Source organism: Salvia splendens, chromosome 6 (genome assembly GCF_004379255.2).
Source record: "Salvia splendens isolate huo1 chromosome 6, SspV2, whole genome shotgun sequence".
In the NCBI taxonomy this organism is placed as follows: domain Eukaryota; kingdom Viridiplantae; phylum Streptophyta; class Magnoliopsida; order Lamiales; family Lamiaceae; genus Salvia; species Salvia splendens.
In genome coordinates this window covers 37,903,217-37,928,240 of record NC_056037.1, presented here as the reverse complement: position 1 = coordinate 37,928,240, position 25,024 = coordinate 37,903,217, and the positions used below count along the sequence as shown (strand labels likewise).

At 39.0% G+C, this 25,024-nt stretch overlaps 6 protein-coding genes across 9 annotated transcripts; 5 read left to right on the top strand and 1 right to left on the bottom strand.

Moving 5' to 3' along the window:
- Positions 1-4,547: 4,547 nt before the first annotated feature.
- Positions 4,548-8,557, top strand: LOC121809589 (protein SGT1 homolog). Its single transcript, XM_042210310.1, has 10 exons — positions 4,548-4,849; positions 5,376-5,445; positions 5,813-5,937; positions 6,342-6,474; positions 6,922-7,018; positions 7,110-7,175; positions 7,615-7,753; positions 7,860-7,939; positions 8,019-8,123; positions 8,219-8,557. The coding sequence occupies exons 1-10, from the start codon at positions 4,687-4,689 to the stop codon at positions 8,324-8,326; spliced, it is 1,086 nt and encodes a 361-aa protein (XP_042066244.1). The 5' UTR covers positions 4,548-4,686; the 3' UTR covers positions 8,327-8,557.
- A 479-nt stretch (positions 8,558-9,036) lies between these two features.
- Positions 9,037-12,367, top strand: LOC121806530 (trafficking protein particle complex subunit 1-like). Its single transcript, XM_042206599.1, has 4 exons — positions 9,037-9,454; positions 9,575-9,689; positions 11,030-11,148; positions 12,117-12,367. The coding sequence occupies exons 1-4, from the start codon at positions 9,231-9,233 to the stop codon at positions 12,166-12,168; spliced, it is 510 nt and encodes a 169-aa protein (XP_042062533.1). The 5' UTR covers positions 9,037-9,230; the 3' UTR covers positions 12,169-12,367.
- A 1,048-nt stretch (positions 12,368-13,415) lies between these two features.
- Positions 13,416-15,615, top strand: LOC121807746 (reticulon-like protein B2). The gene is made up of 5 exons (XM_042208052.1): positions 13,416-13,719; positions 14,673-14,853; positions 14,941-15,082; positions 15,183-15,252; positions 15,330-15,615. The coding sequence occupies exons 1-5, from the start codon at positions 13,512-13,514 to the stop codon at positions 15,497-15,499; spliced, it is 771 nt and encodes a 256-aa protein (XP_042063986.1). The 5' UTR covers positions 13,416-13,511; the 3' UTR covers positions 15,500-15,615.
- LOC121807743 (plastidial pyruvate kinase 2-like) lies at positions 15,390-21,827 on the top strand. 4 transcript variants are annotated; one of them, XM_042208046.1, is made up of 13 exons: positions 15,390-15,495; positions 16,436-16,704; positions 17,283-17,570; positions 17,768-17,933; positions 18,271-18,405; positions 18,518-18,628; positions 18,754-18,842; positions 19,079-19,141; positions 19,226-19,401; positions 19,866-19,968; positions 20,070-20,218; positions 20,723-20,831; positions 21,415-21,827. In XM_042208046.1, exons 2-13 carry the CDS (start codon positions 16,465-16,467, stop codon positions 21,520-21,522), a joined length of 1,737 nt encoding a protein of 578 aa, XP_042063980.1. In that variant the 5' UTR covers positions 15,390-15,495; positions 16,436-16,464; the 3' UTR covers positions 21,523-21,827. The 4 variants fall into 4 exon arrangements, with proteins under 4 accessions (XP_042063980.1, XP_042063982.1, XP_042063981.1 ...); XM_042208048.1 differs by lacking the exon at positions 15,390-15,495 and having other exon boundaries at positions 16,346-16,704; positions 17,310-17,570; XM_042208047.1 differs by lacking the exon at positions 15,390-15,495 and having other exon boundaries at positions 16,346-16,704; positions 17,301-17,570.
- Positions 21,828-22,446: 619 nt separating this feature from the next.
- On the top strand, positions 22,447-23,652 carry LOC121807745 (acidic endochitinase-like). The gene has a single exon (XM_042208051.1). The coding sequence runs from the start codon at positions 22,665-22,667 to the stop codon at positions 23,523-23,525; it is 861 nt and encodes a 286-aa protein (XP_042063985.1). The 5' UTR covers positions 22,447-22,664; the 3' UTR covers positions 23,526-23,652.
- LOC121807744 (hevamine-A-like) lies at positions 23,622-25,018 on the bottom strand. Its single transcript, XM_042208049.1, has 2 exons — positions 24,680-25,018; positions 23,622-24,408 (listed from the first exon to the last, which is right to left on the bottom strand). Exons 1-2 carry the CDS (start codon positions 24,962-24,964, stop codon positions 23,758-23,760), a joined length of 936 nt encoding a protein of 311 aa, XP_042063983.1. The 5' UTR covers positions 24,965-25,018; the 3' UTR covers positions 23,622-23,757.
- Positions 25,019-25,024: the final 6 nt, after the last annotated feature.

Here is a 25,024-nt window from a genome sequence, read left to right as displayed (position 1 = left end):
AGTTTGTTTGCCACTCCGGCTTGGATGACAATGGCGTCTTGGTGAGGAGAGATGGCCGGGACGGGATCAGCGTCCGAGAACGTAATCACTTCGTCCTGCTTCAGCCTTTTATGCGTTGGCTCCTCTCGATTGGAGCCTCTGCGCTCTGACTTCAGGGACGACTTGGTCTTCCCGGCAGGGAGAGCGTCAATAGTCTGGATTACTCCATCATATTGCGGCTCGTCATCGTCTTCGGGATCCGGCTGCCTTTTCGGATCCTGAGGAGCGCAGTTCGCACCTCTCTGCTTCTTATTCTTCTTTGACTGCTTGCTTTGGTATTTTTTCAATGTCCCTGCCCTCACAAGAACATCGATACCTGCAGCCAAGTTTCTGCACTCCTCGGTATCGTGACCGTGGTCTTGATGGTAGGAGCAGTAGTTATCCTGGGGTCGGCGCGCGGCTGATTTCGTCATCCGCTTTGGCTTTTCGAACAGGTCAGAGTGCAGTTCGAAAATTTCCGCTCTCGGCTTGTTCAGCGGTACGAACTGAGCGGGCGGCTTCTCGGGATTGAGACGGGGTCCCAATCTGTCTTGCACCGGAGTCCTTTGAATCCTTTCAAAAGGAGTTCGGCGAGGATGTCCCTGATCGCCAAAAGGAGTTCGGCGAGGATGTCCCTGATCGCTATGATCGGGCTTCCTCCTGTCTCCTCGGGATGAGCTGTCTAAAGACCGTTTGCGACGGTCAGCCTCATCGGCACGGGAGAACTGGTCCGCAATGTCCCACATCTCTTGAGCTGTTTGCGGACTGCATTCCACGAGCTTTCTGTAGAGAGCTCCGGGCAGGATTCCATTTTGGAATGCCGAAATGACAAGTAGATCGTTGAGATCATCTACTTGTAGGCATTCCTTGTGGAATCTCGTCATGAAGTCGCTGATCCTTTCGTCGCGACCTTGACGTATAGAAAGCAGCTGAGCCGAAGTGATCCGGGCTTCCGCTTTCTGAAAGAACCTCCTGTGGAAAGCATCCATTAGATCTCGGTAGGATCTAATGCTGCCTTGGGGGAGGCTATCGAACCACCTTCTTGCGTTCCCGATAAGCAGCTCGGGGAACAGCTTGCACATATGGACCTCATTGAGACCCTGGTTCGCCATGTTATACTGATAGCGTCCCAGGAAGTCATGAGGATCCACCAACCCGTCATAAGTCATCGACGGAGTTCGGTAGTTCTGTGGAAGGGGAGTTCGGGTGATATCGTCCGAGAACGGAGTCTTCAATGCTCCGTACATGGCGAACCCGACATCTCTTCGGTATGGAGGAGATGGAGATCTCCTGTGATTCCGGTACCGAGGAGGAACAGGAACATGTCGGGGTTGAGGATTCTTCTTCCTGGAGGACACGGCACTACTGCGGTAGTGACTTTCATGTCTGGATGAGGAAGGAGAATCCACCGTTTTCGTCTTCGGCTCTTGGCTCTTTTGCAGGAAGGCTAAGAACTCATCCTGCTTCTCAGCCAAGAACAGCTTGACAGCCTCATTCAAATCAGGCTGCTGGGAAGACTCGGTGTGTGGACCTTTTGAGCGGCTTGTTCCTTCATCGTGAAAACTGGAAGTAGATGTCTCCCGAGGCTGTTTTCCGGACCTGCGGGCTGGACTAGCTTCCTCATGGTTTTCACGAACGGTATTACGGGTAGTATGTGATCTGGTATGCATTTTTCTGGGGTGGAAAAAGGGTCAAAAATTCGCTTTATCACAAATTTTGTTCTCTGGTTCCCACAGACGGCGCCAGTGATGGATCCGCGAATTTCTGATGTTAGTAAATGCTGGTAGAGAATGAAGACTACGACACAAAGAATTTACGTGGTTCGATTTACTGAAGTAAATCTACGTCCACGGGAAGAAGGGAGGGCAAGATTGTATTGCTTGATCTGGGATTACAGCTTACAACACAGACTTGCTATATGATATTTTATCTCTAGAGAGCTTAACCTTTTTCTATCTGATCTAAGTTCTATTTATACATTGAACTAAGATCGTGGCTTGCATCACCACTAATGATGGTTGTGGATGTCGTGGAGGTCATGGCCTAAGATCGTGGATGTAGCGTAGGTCATGGCCTACGATCGTGGCCTGAGTTGACACCACGTGGTAGTGGGTGTGTTGGAAGTTGTGGAAATCCTGTATGGGTCCACTAACTCCTTGTTCGGTCGAATACTGAGACCGAACTGCTTTGGTTGCCGATCTGAGAGTAGAGCTTGATGCCGACCTGAGAGCAGAGCTTGATTGGTTGGCTTTTACCGAGCTGTAGGCTGAGGCCGAACTCTTTGTTCGGTCGAATACTGAGACCGAACTGCTTTGGTTGCCGATCTGAGAGTAGAGCTTGATGCCGACCTGAGAGCAGAGCTTGATTGGTTGGCTTTTACCGAGCTGTAGGCTGAGGCCGAACTCTTTGGTAATGCCGAACTCATACTCTTCCTTGGGCTTTGGGCTAATGGGCCGTCATTGCTGTTGGGCTTGTTTAGTACGCACCCCATCACTTCTCGTCCCATTCGAGATTCTAATTAAAACTACATGAAAAATGATTAAAAAAAATTGCATGATTGATTTAAAACTGAAAAACAAAGAAAGAATTGGAAAGTTGAAAATACTAAATACAAGAATCAGAGCCTAAAAAAAGGTAAACTAAATAAAGAATTAAATGGAAAACTAATAGTAATAGCCTTTATATTTGTTGCAGATTTTCCGAGACCAACACCTAGTAACTGAAATAATAATATTTTTATAGGGCTTGCATCATCTTCTTCCATAAGACACCCAAAATCATTTCTTATTGTTTTCTTTGCAATTCTAAGATTTTCAATTCAGCCCTTATTATTGTTCAGTTTTTAATGATTTAAACCTTCAAGTATTAATTTAGTGAGGGCTAAACTTAATTTTCCATGATTTCAAATATTTTATAAGTAGAAAAAATAAAATAAAAAAATAATAATAATGGGTAGGGGCTTAGCCCTCCCTCTCTTGTTACTGGTCCGCCCATGCCTGACACGAATCCGCACGAAATTAATGGGTTTGAGTCAGAGTTTATTGGTTTCGTGTCCTTATCGGGTCGACCCGTTAAGAACAAGAAAATTTCGTGTCATGCTCGTGTCGGGTTCGTGTTACCCATTAAGAAATAATATTATTATTTTATTAATTTTTGTTATTTTAAAAATTATGCTTTTTTTTGGTAGATTTCTTTGAATTTTGTTGCTATGAATCTATTGATATTATTGTTCATCAAATCAAATTATGCAATCAGATTTTAGATTTTTAATCGGATTTTTAATGATGTGATTCAAAGTTTTGTAACTTTTGTTAATCATGAGTAGTTGTTAACAGGTTCTTACCGTGTTATAAAGTTTTAACCGTTTTATAAGGTCATGTTGCTATAGTGTAGTGTCATGTATGTGTTGTTATCGTGTGTTGACCCAAGGTGGTTCGTGTCGGGTTCGTGTCTTGTTTGGGTTTGAGGGTACCAGGTCGTGACCGTGCTTGTCCTTATTGGGTCGTGTCGTTAACATGTTGACCCGATAACAACCCAACATGCACGATTTGCCACCCCTATTAACAATGACGTCTTATGAGGTTGACTTTCGAAAAGTCGAAAAAAGATTTATAAAATTAATTAATTAGTGATACAATTGGAAACATAGCATAATATTCTGATTATTAAAAATATTGCTATTATTTGAAATAAAAAAAAAACCTTGTTAGTAATACTCCTATTATTTATTCTCTACTAGTCTTTTGTATTTTTTTGTAATTGAGTAAGAGGTGTTACAAATTTCCAATAATTGTAGTTGCATATGCTTCACATGTTGTACATTGTGTTGAGTGGCTTCTTTGACGACCTTCCACTACTATCGTCTCCGCATGCGATAATTCCACCATCACATCTACCACAAATGTTTGGTCAAACAACGTCAAGAAGATGCACCGGTGCTTTGCAAGCCCTTCAACCTCCCTAAACGATCACCTACCATAAATCACCACAAGCAAATGCCATACTCTCGCGCGTTCAACCCACTATGCTTTTTGGGTAGGCATCATTTCGCCAAATACTATGATGATTGACCAAAATCGTAGTTGTGGTGAATCATCAGATAATATAATTTTTGTTCGCTGAATGTCTTGTGTATATCATAATTTTCGATTGTCCAATCACCAGCGGATTCACCCTCGAAAAATGACGAATAATATGATTAAAAAAATTAAATCATCGTAATCTAATACTATTGTTCTCAAAATGTATGACTTACTAGAAATTAGACCAAATTTTGTAATTTTAAAAAAATATTTATAATTTTGACTATATTTTGTAATTTTAAAATTATTAATATATGTACCGTATAACATTATAAATTACCAAAAAACAAATGTTCATGTATCAACTAAATATGGAATAAAATTATTTCTATACCTAGAACCTTCTTTTGCTACACTCAAAAGTCAATAAATACAATCCAAAATACAAGTAGGAATATAAAAATACAAATAATCATTGCCCCCAATATAAATACTCCCATAATCAATCATAGATTTAAATCGCATCTAAATTTCTCTCTATCTTTCCTTCCCCTTCCCCAGCTTTTCAATTTCAAGTCTCTTTCATTCCTTTGAATCCGACGCACGCAATCCCTCGCCCCGATTCAGCTATCGAATCCGAGCTTCAATGGAGTCTGCGGATCTGGAGAAGAAGGCCAAGGAAGCGTTCATTGATGATCATTTTGAACTGGCAGCTGACCTCTACTCTCAGGCGATTGCTTTGAGCCCTAACAGCGCTGACCTCTTCGTTGACCGCGCTCAGGCCAATATCAAGCTCCAAAACTTCACCGGTAAGGGATTTCGTGCTCTTATTGCAGAAGGTTGCCTGTTATATCCGGGAATTAGATTTTTGTTTTGTTATTGAACTTCTGTTATGCGTTGATTTGTATATTTGATCGCAATTAGTTGGTTATTGAACGATTTTTGCACCATCGGCAGTTTGGATTTTTGTATTGGTGTTCTGTGGTGAATTCTGACCAAGTTGTTTGTTCAAGCTACTCCTTTTTTATTTACGTGTAGGCTTGCAGATTGAAATATAGCAGTTTCTATTTATTTTTTCGCGTAATGACTTGTGTTGATGAAATTTACTATGTCGTTAGATCCATAGATTTGATGTTTGAAGGTTGCTGTGCTTTTCAAGATTTTACTGGTTTTTATTCGGTAAATATATATCGCTTGTGTTGTGGTTCAATTATTGAACTTCAGTGATCAATTTTGATCCTAATTAATTGGTTATTTAATGACTGGAAGTTCAGCATTGATGTGTTGACCAAGTTGCTTGCTTTAATACTTATCGTGGTACTATTTGATGAGCAGAGGCTGTTGCTGATGCAAACAAAGCAATTGAGTTGGATCCTTCAATTGCAAAAGCATATCTGCGTAAAGGGTAAGTTTTTTATTAGGTTTGAAGGATGTTCTTACGATCTGAAACTCAGTAAGTTATGGCCACGTTTGGCATGATATTCTGCTCCTATTCGCAATCAACTGTCAAGTGTCATCTGGGCTACATGGCTAGTTTTAAATATCAAAGTCCTAAGTATAGTTATGGTTTGCTTGGAATATAGGCTAAAAACCTGATCTCACATTGACCAAAATATATTAGTTATGATGTTAGCCTTAATTATTTGATATTGCATCTTGATTATCTCTGTTGGATAAATGTCATAACTAAAAAAAGACTTACTACTTTAGTTTCATTTACAGAACTACATTCAGTTTCTTACCATGCGATTTTGTGTGTGTTCTGTTTATAGTGTTGCATGCATCAAGCTTGAAGAGTACCAGACTGCCAAGACAGCACTGGAAAATGGTGCAACTTTGGCACCTGCAGATTCCAGGTTCACTAAATTGATCGAAGAATGTGATCAGCGTATCGCAGGTTAGTTGATAGCCTAACTATGCTTCCTACTTCTCTTCAGTATAATTTTTTATGTCTTTTATGACACATTCATCTGTTTTTCTATTTCTGAAATTATACTTTGTATACAATTTGAATTTAATTTCTAGAATGTCTGGCTATGTGAGTGCATATTTTTGTTTTAACTATTTGTACACTACGTACGTGTCTTATGTATAGTTATGCAGTATGTTGGTGCCAGAGGTTGTGGTTGTATGGTTCTCTAAATGTCATTCATGTGAAATGCCTATGATATGTGACAAATTGATTTGATTAGGCATATGCTTATTCATAGAATAACGTGAAATGTACTGAAATATGTTCCAAGGTTTTCTGTTCATTTTTTTGTTCTCCATGTCGATGTAATTTTCTTTTTTCTCTATCAGAGGAAGCACAAGAATTGCCTACAAAACTGGCTGAAAAACCTTCAACAGGTGTGGTTACTCCAAATAATTTGCCACCAGCAGTTGAGTTGTCCAGCCAAGAAAAAGCAGTATCGACTACTAGGCTGAAATACAGGTTAGTATGAGTGTTAGATTTGTTGCTGATTGGACTATGATTTACTGAGTTCATAGTAGTTTATTTGAATTAGTTAATTTCTTTGGTCCATGGGTTGTTGTTTTGATTTTGTATCTATGTATGTGAGATCCATTCATCCGTTTCTTTGATATCTAAGAAATACTGTTAATAGCTACTAATCATGGGTTGATGATCACATGGTAGCCCCTTAATGACTGTGGAAGGGACTATACGAATAAGAGTGGAACTTTGTTTCTTAGGAGCAGAACTATTCTTTTTCATTATTCAAACAAAATATATACCATGAATCACTTCTCCTGTTAGATTTCTTGACAGCCATCAGATGCACTATTCAAATTCTTAGTTCTGTTTCGTTTGGTCTGCGATGATATTGCATAACTTCTATAATTTCTTAGTGTTTTTTTCTGATTTTTTCTTGTTTCACAGGCATGAATTCTATCAAAAACCAGAGGAAGTTGTCGTAACAATATTTGCAAAACGTATACCAGCAAACTGTGTTGTGGTTGACTTTGGAGAACAAATTGTAAGTTGTTATTTTAATTTTTTGTTCCTTATCAAATGACACTAACTTCTGCACAAATACCAACGTTTCTTTTTCATTTGCTAATATCCAGCTTAGTGTTACCATTGAGGTGCCTGGTGAAGAGGCATATCATTTTCAACCTCGGTTATTTGGAAAGGTAATTTATTAAATCTACACTCATTGCTTACTTCTGTTGAAAGGGTATATTAGTTCCTCACCTCCTTATAAGCAGGATGAAAAGTTAACATTTCATTGCTTTTACATGAAGTAAGGTATTCGTGTGAGTATGAATCTTAGTTGTGAAGAATTTCTCCTTGTGATGTTTGATCGATAATTTCTTTTAATTAGAATTCGTCGTTGATAATCCTTTTTCTTTCTATATTATTGTTTTCCATTAAATCAGGGGTGAAGATTTTCTACAGCTCTATTTCATAATTAGGTCAATCTGTCAATGCATAGTGCTTTCTTTTTTTACTGCAATTCTCTTGTGATTGTCGTTGTCTCCCCGTGAAAAGCAAAGTGACTGAAATTTCATGGACTGTTTTATGTTTGATTCACTAATGATAGTGTTGAAATCACTACACCCTTTGATACAGATTGTTCCCTCAAAGAGTAGATATGAAGTCATGTCTACCAAAACCGAGATCAGACTTGCCAAGGCAGACGCTGTACACTGGACTTGCCTTGAATTTAAGAGGGACACTGCTGTAGTCCAGAAAGTGAATGTGCCTACAGGTGAGCGTTCTTTCTGGAAACACTGCATTCCAGTTCGAGCTAACTGTTTACATGATGTGTGTGATTTTACTGACGTGATATACGCGACCTTCTTTTGGTTTAACAGGCAATGAGAAACCCACATATCCCTCCTCCAAACCGAAACGAGTAGATTGGGATAAACTCGAAGCTCAAGTTAAAAAGGAGGTTGGTGTTATAGGCTTCCCTTTTTAGGCATGAAATAACCAGAGTCTCAGCCCCATAACTGACAAATTTTCTGCATCAGGAAAAGGACGAAAAGCTCGATGGTGATGCAGCACTGAACAAGTTTTTCAGAGACATATACAAGGATTCAGATGAAGATACAAGAAGGGCCATGCAGAAATCATTCGTAAGAACGCAAATTTGAACTAATAATGAGTTTAATACCACATGCCGTAGTACTTGGATCACTAATGACGGTTTTCATCTGGGCCTCGTTTACAGGTAGAGTCAAATGGGACGGTGCTATCAACCAACTGGAAAGAGGTTGGCACGAAAAAGGTCGAAGGAAGCGCGCCTGACGGCATGGAGCTGAAGAACTGGGAACACTGAATTGGCTTTGTTTACTCCCACAAAATTTTTGATTATTTGCCTGAGTTGCATTTCTTGTGAAGTTTTCCATATTTTGTCCAAAACTAGACTCTTTTTCATTAGTTCTAATTGTTTTCAACCTCACTCACATTATTTCTAGCTTTTCTTTCTTTATTTGGACTGTTTGATGATTATGTTTTTTAAGAGGATTAATAATGGTCTCTAATTTATATCCATATCGTTAGAAGTTAAGCTTGTTGGGTACAGTTTAATGTTTAAATATTGCTCCTCCTATTGTATGTATGTTGCACAATAGCACGTTAAGCTTGAATTCCAACTAGAAGTGAGTACTTTTATATTCGGGTATGGAAATTAAGAAAGTGATTAATGAAGATGGCTTTTTACAAAATTTGGTGAACCAAAAAAAAAAGGTGGCAAAACACCAACAACAAGAAACACATGATTTAACTTGTTGAATACGTGGTCTGTACTCGGCCAACAGCCCAAGACAAAGGAGAAGTAATGTTTGATACTTGTCCACATAGTAATATACTCAAAACTCTTTTTTCCTAAAAAAATCAGTCCTATTTCTTTTAACCTCTTTCGTATTTTATTTTCTTTTCTAAAATCTATTTTACTAATTGTATTTTAAAATTTATAATGTGCATAAACGAAATTACTAGTCCGTATTTATTTAGGAGGAGTACTATCAAACTACTATAGAAATACTAGAAATTACGGCAAATGGCTGATTATGTATGTATCCAATAAAAGCGAGATCAACAGTATTTTACTATCGTTTATTGTCGAGATTAAAACAGGAGAACAAAATTCCGGTATGAAATCCTCACTGATCGCGTCAATTTCTGCTGAAAAATCCATCGAATCGATCAACCGCGGAGTCTTGATTTGATCCCCAAACAAAATGCAGTTCTTCGGCGGCACAGAAATCAGTCCATCTCCTCCGGTGCCGACCGCATCCGGCAACAACGGCAACATGATGTACATATTCAACAGAAACGGAGTGTGCCTTCTCTACAGGGAATGGAATCGCCCGCTCAAGACTCTCAGCTCGCAGCAAGATCACAAGCTCATGTTCGGACTCCTCTTCTCCCTCAAATCGTTGACTGCAAAGATGGATCCCACCAGGTGTTCGACGTTATTCCCCTTAGAAACTGTTCTCTTCCCTTTGCCAAAAAAATTGGCTCTTTTAATTGGGTTTTCTGTTGTTTTGTCTTGATTTGTGATTTTGTGTTTTTTTGGGGACAGTGCTGAAAAGGGGAATCTTGGGGTACCTCAGCTGCCGGGGCAAGGTTGTTCCTTCCACAGCTTCCGAACGAATACGTATAAACTGAGTTTCATGGAGAGTCCTTCTGGGATTAAGGTACTTGATGCCATTGCCTAGTTCTCGTATGATAAGTTTGAGAAGCCGCCATTATCGGGGCATTTTGGGGGTCAATTACACTATTCATACAAAATGTTTTACCGTTTTTTCATGTTGGCAATTTGGCTTGAAAGTTTGAAGTTTCATAAATGACGTTTCATTTTGGAGTAATACATTTTATCATGTGTTTAGGCGACGTTAGCTCTTTGCATACCGGAGGTACAAAAGGTTTCATCATTGTTTGATGTTTGGTATCCCACTTAGGCAAAGAGTTTATGTCATCTAAACATAGATGATAGAATGTATCTCGAATGAAACTTTTTGTATGATTTGTGCAAACTTTGGACTTTTTGTAGCAATATGGAAGAGCCATGAAACATTTTGTATAAATAGTGTAATTACCTCAACATTTTGTTCTTGAGGGATGGAGTGGTTACTACTTGATGCAAAGAACACGAGATGTATTTGCTTTGATGTAGAATTGCTAGTATATGATGTGTAATTTCTTTGAACTGCTTCCTAGTCTTTGGTATCAATGTGTTTTATATGTAGGAAATAAACGCAGAAGTAATCACGAATATAACAAGACAAACACATGAATTGTTTCTCGGTTCGATGTTATGTGTATCTATGTGTAGGAATGGTACCAAGCCAATAGTTTCACTATAATTTTTGGCTGCAAGTTACAATAAGAGATCATTTCTATGTATATAGGCAATATAGAGAGCATTGCTCCTAGTCACAATAAGAAACATATCATAGTCAAGATAGGAAATGTATTGAGCCTAAAATACAGTTATACACCAATCTCCATATCTGAACTTTTTAATCTCATTTATTGTCTGAGTGAGTGCAATTTAAGAGTTCAATGATCAGGATGGATGATATTAAGTTCTGCTCACTGGTAACTTTCTGTCAAATTGGATCACTAAGCTGGACATGATCTAGGTTTGGAACTTTGGATAGAGAAATCTAGTTGTACAAGATTATGTTCGTATACATGCCAATCACATCTAATCAGCCAAAGAAACTAGAGCTATGAATTTAGTCTACAGCAAGAGTAGTTAATTTTGGAGATTAGATTGTTCATGGTTTGTTAAACATAGAAGTATGTTTTCCAATATGGCTGCACACTAGTGAGCTTTTAAATTTCATTTTTCCTCAATATTTAATCTAATATGGAACTCTTTTTATGGTTTAAAATGAAACAACCTTCGTGCATACAGATTTGTAGTACAAAATTGTTTTTCCATTTGTTCTTCATTTCTCTTGTCTTTTAATTCACAGTTGTAAATATATTATCATGGTCTTGTGAGCTAAATAGTCTGTTTTCTATGCAGCTAATTCTAGTCACTCACCCGAGAACGGGCGATCTGAGAGATTCCTTGAAGTACATTTATAATTTGTACGTTGAGTATGTTGTCAAGAATCCATTATATACTCCAGGAACTCCCATAAGGTGAGTGTTAATTTCAGTGTGAGATATGCCGTAAAACTTGATTATGAATTATAAAAACATTCTAATTGTACCTATATTAATTATCACTTTAACATTTTGGCTTTTTACTTCTCTAAATGCACTCTAGTACTGATCCAGAAACCACAGTAAGTTTATAGACATCATTGAGCAGTAAATTATGCTTCTTTTGAATAAAAAAGTTCTTAATCAAGTCTCTCTGTAAAAATGGATTTGAACAAGTAACTTATGTCTTCTTGTTGCTATGGATTTGTTCAATCTAGTTTGTTTGCTACTTTTATTCGGGCTTACTTTGGATGAGGAAATAATGATGGTTTTTCAAGCTTATTACATTAATCATCTTGTTAGATTAAATTCATGTTTTCTACTAAGGGGCCGTTGTCATGTTTACTTCTGATTAAAGGCCATGTCTAATCTTATCTCTTGTTCGGTTGCATTTTTTTCCAAAAGCTCGGCCCGTGAAAATGTGTCTTGGCTCATCTCCACAATGCCAAGAATGCATTGCATCCCATGATTAATCATCTCACCTCCACTCCTATGACTAATTAAATCCGATACAAAACTTATTTTGACTCATCCTTATCTTGTCTAACGAATTGAATGTCACCTAAAAATGCTAATAGCATAGCGTAAGCTATAAAAATGTGTTCATAAATAACTCTTATAAATTTTCCATGAAAATTCACTATCAGCATTTGGAAATGGGTGAAAGAGTTGTTAGGCTTTCTAACATCTATACTTGAGCTTAGTCGAGCGCTCACTTGGTTTCCACTCTTCTTTGACTCGTTATACCTTTGAAAACTGTTGTGATTAGCTGATACTAATTTCATATGCATTGTTTTGTTTTGCTGTTTCACAGAACTTTCTATTTAACAGTGATTTCATTATATGTTTGAAATCTGTTGTGATTTTTTGATAATAATTTCATATGCAATGCCTTGTTTATGCAGATCTGAGCTATTTAACAAAACTGTTGATCAGTATGTCCGAGGCCTCGGTTGATGATATAGTAGCATACCGCCTAAGCTCTTGATAGCTGATGACTTTCAATGCTATTGCGATGTGCTTGCAGGAACTGAACTTGCTGTTATGCTGTGTAAGAAACCGAGCTATGTTTGTGTGTTGGCAGATTAATTTCTTGTTTTTGGTTATAGATACATGTATTCATATATTTCATGAATTTGATCATTTGCTTCTCTGATTCTATGTTCTATAACGCTGCTGATATATTTCTTTCCTTTTTTCCCATTTTTTGGGAAGTCGATTTCCATTAATTGTGGTTTGTTTGGAAATTAGGAAAATGAGGAAATTGTAGTGTGTGAAGTACGTGTGTGAGAAATATGTGTAGTGTGTGAAATATGTGAAATGTGTGTAGTGTGTGAAATATGTGTAGTGTAGTGTAGCGTAGTGTAGTGTAGTGTAGTGTAGTGTGTGAAGTGCGTGTGTGTGTGAAATATGTGAAATGTGTGTAGTGTGTGTGTGGATTTTTCAATTATTAAAATTTTTATAATTTTAATTTTATTATAAAATTGTGATGATATTAAATTTAAATATAATATAAAATCATATTTATATAATTTTGTTAAAATTTAAAATAAGAAGAAAGGAATATGGAATGGAATGACCATTCCTTAGCTAAATTGATGGAATGACTATTCCCATATGGAATGGAATGACCATTCCAAATGGAATGGTGATTCCTAAGAAAAGAATTTACCAAGCAAGGAAACGAAATAGACGTAAGAATGTCATTTCATTCCCCATTCCATTCTATCATACCAAGTAGAGCCTTAGGTATTAGGCTATACCACACAACTAATCGGAATATAAGCTAAATATCACATTAAGTCTATGTTTTTTTGATAAATTTTTGTATAATAAAATTAATTTTACGTATATTTTATTAACAATATTTTAATAATTTTCTCTTTATCTTTCACATTGTATTAATTTTATGGAGTATTAAAACTTATATATCTATTACTAAAATTATTGATAATGAACTGTATTAATATCATTTAGTTACAAGAATTAGTTTTTTAACAATGCTTTAATACGTAATATTGAATAGATAGAGTCATAGAGGCGTAATATAATTAAAAATGTTATTTAATTATGTATCTACCCAATCTAGTGCAATTTAATTTATTTTACCACAAAATATTACAAGTGCAATTTATTGCGATCACCATTATTTCAAATGTTGTGTTTTTGAAATCTTAAAAATATTTCTAATATAGACTTTAATCGTCAATAAATCACGAAAACATAAATCTCGTGAAAAGTTTGAAAATTTTAAACAAAAACCAACGCAAGGCGGCGACTAAGATCGGAATTTGGAATCGATGGCCGATCACGCCGGCGAGCATGAGAAGCACGAGTCCGAATCTCTGATCGAAAAGATCACAGAGAAATTGCACGGCTCTGAATCATCGTCCTCGGATTCGGACGGCGACGACGGCATTAAATCTGCCGCCTCCGCCGTCAAGTCCAAGATCTACCGCCTGTTCGGCCGCGAAAAGTCCATCCACAAAGTTCTAGGCGGTGGAAAACGTATGGCATTGCATTATGAAATTTTTTAAATCGTTTTTTATTACTCTCGCTGCTCTATATGGATGCGTGTGGTATATCTGAAATTTGTTAGTATCGAAACTCGGAATTCGGAAATGAAATTTGTATGTGGTTTTGCTGAGGAGTGATTAGGGTTTATCACTATGGAGTGATGATTAATTTACTTGTGGATATGAATAGATTAATTTGTTAGTTTGGTAGCGAGAGAAGATTAGCTGATTCTTGTAGGGAATGCTATTTCCACCTTCATTTGTTTCCAGATTTGCTATTAGCTTGCATATTTGATTAATTTGTTTCTTTGTTGTTCTGTTTATATTCATACGGAGAATTTATTTGTACATATGCAATGTTAATTAACTTCACAGTAGTTGAATACGTGAATCTGTTTGTCTTATGCTGAGTGGCATATGCATAGCATTCCTTTTGAGCTAAAATCAAACTATATGTTGGATTAATGCAACATCGACTTTTTTTTCCCGCTGCAGTTAGGTTGTTCGAATGGAAAAATTGATGTGTATTGCATCCTTTGTATATCGTTGTACCCGTTTCGGGTAAAAAATTCAATGAAATCATATTAGTAGATAGTTGGTTTGCTGTGCGTCTACCGGATATCCTTTTGGTTGCATTCTTTGTGGAACACACGAAATAAGTCGAGCTAAAATCAAACTATATGTTAGATGAAAGGAACATTGATTCTCTTTTCCGCGCCATTAGGTTGTTCAAATGGAAAAATGATGTACATTTCATCTTTGTATTTCTTTGTATCTTTTTTGGGTGAAAATTTCAATTAAATCCTATTTGTAGATAGTGAGTTTGCCGTGTGTCTGTCAGATATCCTTTTAGTTTCATTCTTTGTGGAACATATGGAATACGCCAGTATTTGACTGATATGCAGTTTAGATGCCAAACCAACATATTGTTTCCCCCTCTTGCAGATGCTGATATTTTGCTATGGAGGAACAAGAAAGTATCAGCTGGCGTGCTTGGTGTTGCAACACTGATTTGGGTGCTCTTTGAATTGCTCGAGTACCATTTGTTAGCGCTAGTGTGCCATATCCTGATCTGTGGTCTAGCAATCGTTTTTCTGTGGTCAAATGCATCCTCTTTTATCAACAAGTACGTTTATCAACTGCAAGCTCTCCTCTTTTGATATCTACTAGAACAGACATCTTACATGATTACATCCTATGTCATGCTTTTCAGATCTCGTCCTAGGATCCCTGAAGTTGTTATCCCCGAGGATATTGTTCGCGATGTAGCTTCTGCCTTCCGGAGTGAAATCAATTTCACTCTTGCCACCCTCCAAGAGATTGCATCAGGGAAAGATGTGAAGAGCTTCCTTGCAGTATGTTAATCTTATCAGCCCCTTGTTCGTTTCTGGATTGTTCGAGTGATTGGATTATTGATTCACATCTAACAACTTACTCTTTGTCGTGTGCTTCCAGGTGATTGCTGGACTGTGGGTTCTTTCTGTACTAGGAAGCTGCGTCAACTTCCTCACCTTGTTCTACATCGGTATGCACATTGCCGATTGCCACCTTTCCCTCATTCGAGTTTCCCCCTAGACTTACCAACACCCCACGTGTAAACAGGTTTCGTTGTGTTGCACTCAGTGCCTCTGCTTTATGAAAAATACGAGGATCAGGTGGACGCTTTTGCGGAGAAAGCTGAGGTGGAGCTGAAGAAACAGTACGCCGTGTTCCATTCCCAGGTGTTGAGTAAAATTCCGAGAGGGCCATTGAAGGATAAGAAGTTCCTGTAAGTGTAAACACTGTTGACATGTGTTACTCTGTGAAAGTAATCTATTGGGTAGCTGTCTTGCTTTGATTTGATACACGAGTTACTTGGTGTTGTAGAAATAGAACCCATGTTGTCACAGGCTGTTTTTTGTGGGTTCCTAATGAGAAAACAAGTTATCAAAGGAAGATTTCATATCACAAGCAAAATGGAAGCAGTAAAAATAAATAACAAGAAATCATACTAGTAATAAAAATGAATAACAAATCGGGTGTGCATCCATCTCGTTGCCATAGTAGTTCCACCCGACCAATGGTCAGACTGATCCAATTAACTAAATGATGAAACAATAACTTTTTCTGAATTTTTTATTGGTTCCCATGTTCACTTAGCATGTTTCCATGATTCATTGCATGTAGTTATGATGGGATCTAGTACAAATAGTTGTAGGCATGGCATCGAAAATGAAATGAAGTATTCTCTTTTCCTTATTTTTTGTTGTTTATCTAAGTTTTATATCTACAATTTGGAGTTTGTTTCCACTCAAAGCATAACACTCTGTCATTATGTTTAATTTAATAATATGTCCGGTCTCACAAACTTTACATTCTGTTCTATTCTCGTCTTCTATCATGCACTCTTTCAAGGAAGTGTAGTTTTGGGCTTATTTGGGCCTTATTTTTGGGCCTAACTGCACCTATTCTGTTCTATTCTCGTTTCCTATCATGAACTCTTTCAAGGAAGTGTAGTTTTGGGCTTATTTGGGCCTTACTTTTGGGCCTAACTGCACCTATATGGAGCCCACCTCCGTCTCTGAACAGCTTCTCGACACAATCAACCAAAACGACGACGTCAAAACCGTATTTTTCTTTCTTCGATTTTCGATACAAACGAGACACAACTTCCAAATTTATCGGCGATTTCTCCAATCTCCCTCTCAATTCTCATCTCTTCTCTCCAGCATTTCCCTCTCTCTCTCTTTGAGCGGCAATGGCGCAAGTGGTGGCGACGCGGTTGATTCATGCTTCATTGGTGGCCAATCCTGGCTCTATCACTCCACAGAGCTGCGCGGAGAAGCTGAAGCCGAGCTGTGGCTTTAGAGCTAAGGTTCTGGCTCAAACAGAGAGGAGGAGGAGCCGCCGCGGAGCTGTGCATGTCAGCGGCGCGCCGGTCGTGGCGAGGAGATCTGCTGCGGAAGTTGTTCCGGTATCTCCTGAAGATGTAGTTAAGGTTTGTTGTTTTATTTAATTTTTGTTGCTTTTTTTAAGAATGCTGAATTAATATCAAGGTGAATACTGGTTTGTTGCTTATCTTATTCCTCAAGTGACGAGAATTTCTGTCTCCGCGAGTAATTTTGAAGCATTTGTGGAGTGTGTTGAATTTTTGCGATTATACTTAACTAAAAACTTGAATTCTTGGCTTAATATCCTTGGTGTAATGGTGGAAGCTAATCGTTGTTGCTTATCTTCTGAATTGATATTTCTAACTTGGTTCGGAATTTGGGATATTGATTGAATGAAGAATTATTTGCCACTGGTAGAAATTTATTTCATTAAAATAATTCAGTTAAATCTGCTTATGTTGTATTGAACCTATGTGTTGCTTCATCGTTGGAGATGCTGGAGATTTTCGATTTGAAGTTTATATGTCCAATGGTGCATTTTGTGGTGCCTAATATAGTCTCCCGTACAGATATTTTTCTGTTGAAGACTTGATGTGTCAACCTTTAATTGTTGACTGACATGCATGAAGTGAAACGATATTGTACAGGTTTAAGGAGCTTTTTTTCTGTTTTTTTTCTCGACCAGGCTGTAGTTCAAAATCAGTTTTCGCAGGTGATTCCCCAACTTGGTGACACATCTTTGGGTGTGTGGTCTAAGCCTATGGTTAGACGCAAGACAAAGATTGTTTGCACAATAGGCCCCTCGACTGACACTAAGGAAATGATATGGAAGCTGGCTGAGGCTGGTATGAACGTTGCTCGTCTTAATATGTCCCATGGAGATCATGCATCCCACCAGAAAGTAATTGATTTGGTTAAAGAATATAACGCTCAAGTGAAGGACAATGTTATTGCCATCATGCTTGACACCAAGGCAAGTTCTTTTCCGTTTGCCTCCAAAATTTTCCTAGTGCTGTGGGCATGAAATTGATTGTTTTTTTCTAATTGCTGTCTTAGTCAAGTAAGTAGTCACTTGTAGAGCGTTATTGATAGAAGTTAAACTGGCAAATCTCAATTTGTTTGTTACTTTTACTGATTTATTCTTAAGACCATCCCGAATTCTGCTGGCAGGGTCCTGAGGTTAGAAGTGGTGATTTACCTCAACCAATTACATTGGTGCCGGGTCAGGAATTTACTTTTACAATTCGAAGAGGAGTTGGGACTGCAGATTGTGTTAGTGTCAACTATGATGATTTCGTTAACGATGTTGAAGATGGGGACATGCTTCTCGTTGATGGTACATTATTGTGATTTTCGTAGAATTGCTTTGTTCTTATTCATGTATTAGGCTATCTATAAATGCTAATATGACTTTCTAGCCTTTGCTTGTTTGGTCATGCATCATTAATCATAAGCTCAATTGTTAATTTTCATATGTTTATATGTTCCTATTGAACTTACTATTTTTCTTTTTTCTTTTTTTGTTTTTTCATTTCTGTGCACGAGTCATAGTGTGACTTCTTTTTTCTTGTTTCTGGAAGGGGGCGGGCAGGACATCTTATACAAGTGACTATATCTACAAGTACATTGTACGGAACTTTTAAACTATTGCTGACCACTGCTTGATTATACAGGTGGTATGATGTCCTTTTTAGTAAAATCAAAGAATGAAGACTCAGTGAAATGTGAAGTTGTTGATGGAGGAGAACTTAAATCTCGTCGACATCTTAATGTTCGGGGAAAAAGTGCAACACTTCCATCCATTACTGGTTAGATAAGGAACACATCTGTTGAACCATTTGTTATTTTTTCTGTGTTTGCCATGTAATGTCTTCGTTTTTTATTTCTCTAAGTAATTATATTCTGGTACTAATCCAACAGATAAAGACTGGGATGATATTAAATTTGGAGTCGACAATAAAGTTGACTTTTACGCTGTTTCCTTTGTCAAGGATGCTGCTGTGGTCCATGCACTAAAGAACTATCTCAAAGGTAATCTCGATCTCTTGATCTGAGAATCGAACAAATAATTTTATTATTATAGTACAAATTAAAAGTCAATGTATTTCTGAAATAATAATTCTCTGTCTCTTCTAATTCCCCCATCTCTTCTGCAGATGCTGGTGCAGATATTCACGTCATTGTGAAAATTGAAAGTGCAGATTCCATACCTAACTTGCATTCAATCATTACTGCATCTGATGGGGTAATGTTTCAAAATTGCTTTTTAAACATTGGTGCAACCGCATTTTCAATTTTGTGGAAGTTACCTTGTACTTTTAAAAGAATTTGTTTTTAATTTGAATTTTTTCTGTTTGTCAATATTAGCCTTATATATGTATATACACATGTACATGTTTAATGTAGAAACTCACTCTGATAAAGTAAGGAAAGATACTGTGCAAGGTAATGATGATTGTTTTATTTTATCTTCTTTGTCAGGCAATGGTTGCCAGAGGGGATCTTGGTGCAGAGTTGCCAATTGAAGAAGTCCCTTTATTACAGGTAACTCATGAGATCTTCTGTATAAATCCACAAAACCAGGCCATTATCGCAATATGTTACAAAATCAAATTGTTTCAACTGTAGGAAGAAATTATCAGCATATGTCGAAGTATGGGAAAAGCAGTCATAGTGGCAACAAATATGCTTGAAAGCATGATTGTACATCCTACTCCTACACGAGCAGAGGTTTCGGATATTGCTATTGCTGTCAAGGAAGGTGCCGATGCAGTTATGCTTTCAGGGGAAACTGCGCATGGGAAGTAAGTGATATTACATTGATCGTGACGTGAGACCATTCACTCACCTATCAATTTCATACATAATTATTACTCCTTGCTTTGCATGATTATACTAGTTAGATTTCTGAATTAGGTTCTGTTAGAGACTTAAATTAAAGGAGAATGACAACCATTCAACAGGAACTAGGGGAATATAATTACAACCAGAATCAAAGATTCACAGAACATGAACCCTCCCTTCCCAAGCACATCTGTACGGATCTGATCAATAATAAAACACCTCAATGGTTCCTCTCGTAAGGAGAAGGAACCCTTTTATTGACTGGGCCAAGAGAGCCTGTGAAAGGATCCCATGGACTAACTAACTTAATTCATAAATAATAACCAAAGAGAGAATAACTAATAACAATAACAAACTAAAACTTAACAATCAAAAGAGTGCATGCAGTCTTTCTTCGTTCTTGAGTAACCCTTATAGGTGACAGGTTCCCTCTGAAAGCTGTCAAGGTCATGCACACGGTCTCTTTGAGGACTGAGGCTACTACAGTGGGTGCACAAACTCCTCCAAATCTAGGACTAGCCTTCGAGGTCAGTATAGTAGTTACTTCATTACACATGTAAACCTTAATTTGTCTACAAAAATATCGAGTATATTGACAGTCTTTATTGTTTAATGGTTATTTTTGCAGAATCATATGAGCGAAATGTTTGCATTCCATGCGACAATGATGTCGAACACACTTGGAACTTCAATTGTTGTCTTCACCAGGACAGGCTTCATGGCAGTTCTCCTCAGCCATTACCGGCCATCTGGCACAATTTTTGCTTTCACAAATGAGTGAGTCACGTCGTTGTCTGGAACTTAATGTTTGATTATATATATATATATATATATATATAGGGATGTATTCATTTCCTTTTGTATCTTTTGTTCTTTGTTCTTTTTAATCTTAGCCCCACGATTTTGTCATCCGACAGTTAGATTGGTGCCACGTGTCATTTAATAATGCAGATTTTCAGTTGAATAATGCACACCGACTAATAATGCACCATTATAGTGTAATAATGCAGATTTTCAGTTGAATAATACACACCGACTAATAATGCATCATTATAGTGTAATAATGCAGATCATCTGGACCGTTGATGAATGAGATCTAACGGCCCATATTAAAAAGAATAAAGGATCTAAGGGATGAATAGGAGAATAACGCTCCCCTATATATATAAAGTAAATCATCATTCCTCAACGGGGATTGTAAAAGTTTTTAGTTTTGAGGTATTAGACAGGGCACAATACCCCATAGCTTGATTTTTTCATTTTTTTGTAATTCTGTAACAGCAAGAGAGTACAACAGAGATTGGCTTTGTACCAGGGGGTTTGCCCCATTCACATGAACTTCTTGGAAGATGCTGACGAGACATTTGCAAATGCATTGGATTTATTGCAGGTACATTTTCATCTGTTCTTTAACTTGAATTATATGTACTAGTACTTTGTAACTTACTCAACGAAAGCGATCACACATTGACAAGCTTTTATGTTTCATAGTAGAAGCTATATTCCTCACCTTTTTAAGATACTATTGCACAAACGAATGTGGGCCATCAAATCAATTTCTCCCAGTATTGTCCGCATGATCCTCTTGATTCCATTGATTTTGCATTATCTTGTTTTTGCATCCGTCTTTGAATCTAATGTTAGGAAATAAACACACAAACACAAACAAAATAAACACATGAGTTGTTCACCCCATTTGGTATGATGTGTATCTATATCCGGGGGCAATGCTAAGCCAGAGATTTCATCTCATATTTTTTTGATACAATTTACAATGAGAGAGGAGGTATAAATAGGCACAAAAACGAATCCTATCCACAGAAATGGGCTGAGCCTAAATATAACTGTACTGACGCCTAAACCATCGCTGCTCTTGTGGACGGATTAACTCCCTTTCAGGCTTATACTACTCAACATCTAACTCTTTAGTTCCTCATTACATGTCTTCTTATACTTGATGTTTTCTCCTACAGAAGCAAGGAATGGTGAAAAAGGGTGAGGAGATTGCACTTGTACAGAGTGGCAAACAGCCGATCTGGCGGTTCCAGTCCACACATAACATTCAGGTCAGGAAAGTGTAGAGGAAAGGGAGATTGAAGATTCATATACTCCATTTGCATGCCTCTTGTCCTAGCAAGGCTCAATGGATGTACTCGCCATTTCACGGGTAACCAACTGACCATTCAGCCATTTCTTTGGGAATTTTCGTTTTTTTGGCCTTTTTCTCTGTTCTACAGAACCATTTTCATGTCAGTTGAAGCTGGGAATTAAGGCTTGTTTGTAGCGGTGAAGGTTGTAGGGAAAATTTAGTTGCGTGTATTATAAACCTTATGACTGACTGACTGACTGCTGAATTTCTGTTTCGTGAAGTTTTCTCTTCCGTTTATATCAGCTGTTAGAAAACTCCATTTTCTTCCACCTTGCGAATGAACAATTACTTCAATTTACGAGATTAATAAAAAAGAAATTTGATATAGGTAAATGAATCGAAAATCAAATGACGATTCGCTCATAGCCATTTAATCCAGGGGCTAGAAAAGGTTAAGTTCTTAGTAGATGAAAGCAACAATCCATCAAATAGGAAGTTAGGTTCTCTGTCCCGTAATGGATTATCTTGTGTGGTTTGATTGTGAATATAAGAGGATTTACCCTGAATCATCTCTGTCGTTCGCATTCTGCTTGTTCGTCCCAAAAAATAGTCTTTGTTTACCTTTTTGGTATGTGCATCAAAATTAGTACACTCCTATTCTTGGAAGCTTTTTTCATCGCATATTACTCTACTATCACTATCCATTAAGACTACTTAAACTACTGTTTTAGGGGACGAGGAAGTATCATCATAATTTGCACACACCGACACAACTAGTCTGCATAATATTTTCTTTACTATGATAGATTAAGTATAAATTGGGTAGGCTAGCAATGTGTGTGTGTGTATAAATTGAACACATTTAATTAAAATGTAGGAAATATATAAATAGAAAATCATACGGGAGAAGGGACGAGACAGCTCTAACTCGTAGGTTGGTTCATCCATCTGTCTCCACAGCGTGACTAGCTCGTCACATCCTCAATATTTATCATTTTGCGATGACTTGACTTCCCATTTTCTGCCGTCTAGATCACGCCTTAACAATACAGAAAATTCACCACAATTCTCTGCCTATAATACAATTCATAACCTCGTAGCTTTTCTCAGTCACAAACAACTCAATCAGTTTAAATGGCATCCCATTTTCTCGCCTCCCTCCTCCTTCTCTCCCTCCTCACCTCTGCCTCCGCCGCCGGAATCGCCACCTATTGGGGCCAGCGCGGCGATGAGGGTTCCCTCACCGACGCATGCAACTCCGGCCTCTACCAATACGTCAACATCGCCTTCCTAAGCACCTTCGGCGGCGGTAGAATCCCCAAACTCAACCTCGGCGGCCACTGCAACACCGACTTTGGTACGTGCACGGGCTTAAGTGCCGAGATCCGCACGTGCCAAGCCCTTGGCATCAAGGTGCTCCTCTCCCTTGGCGGCGCCACCACCGACACTTACTCCCTCTCCTCCCCCGACGACGCGGCGCAGGTCGCCGCCTATCTATGGGACAACTACCTCGGCGGCAGCTCCGCCACCAGGCCATTGGGCGACGCCGTCCTCGACGGCATCGACTTCGACATCGAGAAGGGCACGAACCAGCCCTGGGATGAGCTGGCCAAAGCCCTCTCACAGAGGAAGGTGATCCTTTCTGCTGCGCCGCAGTGCCCGATTCCCGATGCGAACCTGGGTCCGGCCATCGAGACGGGGCTTTTCGATTACGTTTGGGTGCAGTTTTACAACAATCCGCAGTGTGATTACAGCGGTGGACTTGACGGAGTTCTTGACAGCTGGAACAAGTGGGTGGCGGCGGTGCCCAGGGGCCAGGTGTTTATCGGAGTGCCAGCGACGGCCGATGCGGCGACAAGCGGACACATTCCACCAGAGGTGATGAAATCGCAGGTGTTGCCGGCGATCAAGAATGCGGGAAATTATGGAGGGGTGATGGTGTGGAATAAGTTCTATGATACGGGATTTAGTGCAGCCATTTCGCCCAATCTCTGAAAACTTCCTTTATCTTTATGATTTGGTTAAGGGTTTATTGTTTTTGGTTAAGGGTTATATACTCAATTTGACCGCGATTTTATAGGCAATTAACCCTTAAATAAAAGTGCAAGCTGCATTTTATTCATTAGGTTGATCACAACTTACAAGCTTGGCTTTCACATTTATTTAGTTAACAATCCATTCACACTAGTCATGAATGAAGAAAACCAGCTTAATTCCACTTTCCCATTCAAATGACTTGAGAGATGACCAATTCTTCAAATTTTCCGAGCGCCGGAGGGCATACATCTTCGATAATTTGCGAGCTGTACCCACTGTTAACATCATTGTACCTATTCCACAGCATCACCCCTCCATAGTTGGGCGTCTCCCTTATCACCGGCAGAATCTCGCTCTTCAGGTTCTCAGGGTAAATGTATCCCGACCCCGCCGCCCCGGGCGCCGCCGGCAGCCCCAGGAACAGCTCGTTCCCTGCCGGCAGCAGCGCGCTCCAGTCGTTCCACGACTTGATCAAGCTGGCCGCGCCACCGCTGTAGTCGCAGGGCGGGTTGTTGTAGAACTGCACCCACACGTAGTCGAAGAGCCCGGTTTTGATGGCGACGTCGAGGTTCCGGTCCGGGATGATGCACTGGGGCGCCGCGGATAGGTAGATTTTCCTTTGGGGGGTGCTGTAGGCGGCGATCGCCCTGGCTAGGTCGTCCCAGTGTAGGGTGGAGGTCGGGTACTCGATGTCGAAGTCGACGCCGTCGAGGGCCGCGTTGCCGAGGGGCCCGCCGGAGCCGGACAGGTACGAGGTCCATAGATAGGCGGCGACTTGTTGGGCGTCCTGCGTGGAGGAGATGCCGTAGTTGCCGATTGCGCCGCCGAGGGATAGGAGCACCTTGATGCAGGAACGGACGCAGAAAAAAATAATGAGAAGGATTCCACTTTTTTGGGGATAATAGTTAGCTACTTAAGAAGTTTGATTAAATTATAATCAATTTCATAACCTTTGAAAATAGAATATTAAATTATGAAGTCATCTCATTCATGAACAAATTGATGCCTTTTAGTCATGTTAAAAAAAAAGAAATTATTTCAATAGAATAAGAAAATAATAAAAAACATAACAGGCGTTGCATAATGAGAAAATTGAAACTTTAACGGGGTACCTTGATGCCAAGGCTCTGGCAGTAGCGGATTTGGTTGGCGAAGATGGAGCAGGTGCCGGAGGGAGGATCGCAGTGGCCGGCCAAGTTGAGAACGGGGGTTTGGCCGTTGCCGAAGGTGGTTAGGAAGGCGACGGCCACATATTTGTAGTTGTTGGTGGCGCAGGCGGCCTGTAGCGTGCCTTCGTTCCCGTTTTGGCCCCAGTAGATTGTGATACCACACCCATTCGACAATGGGGCGATGAAGACGAGGAGGAGGAGGAGGAGGAGTGGAAGAAGAGACCCCATTTTTAAGCAGGCTTTGCTTCTTTTTTTAAATTGATGGAGTAAGAGTGAGATGTTTTGGCC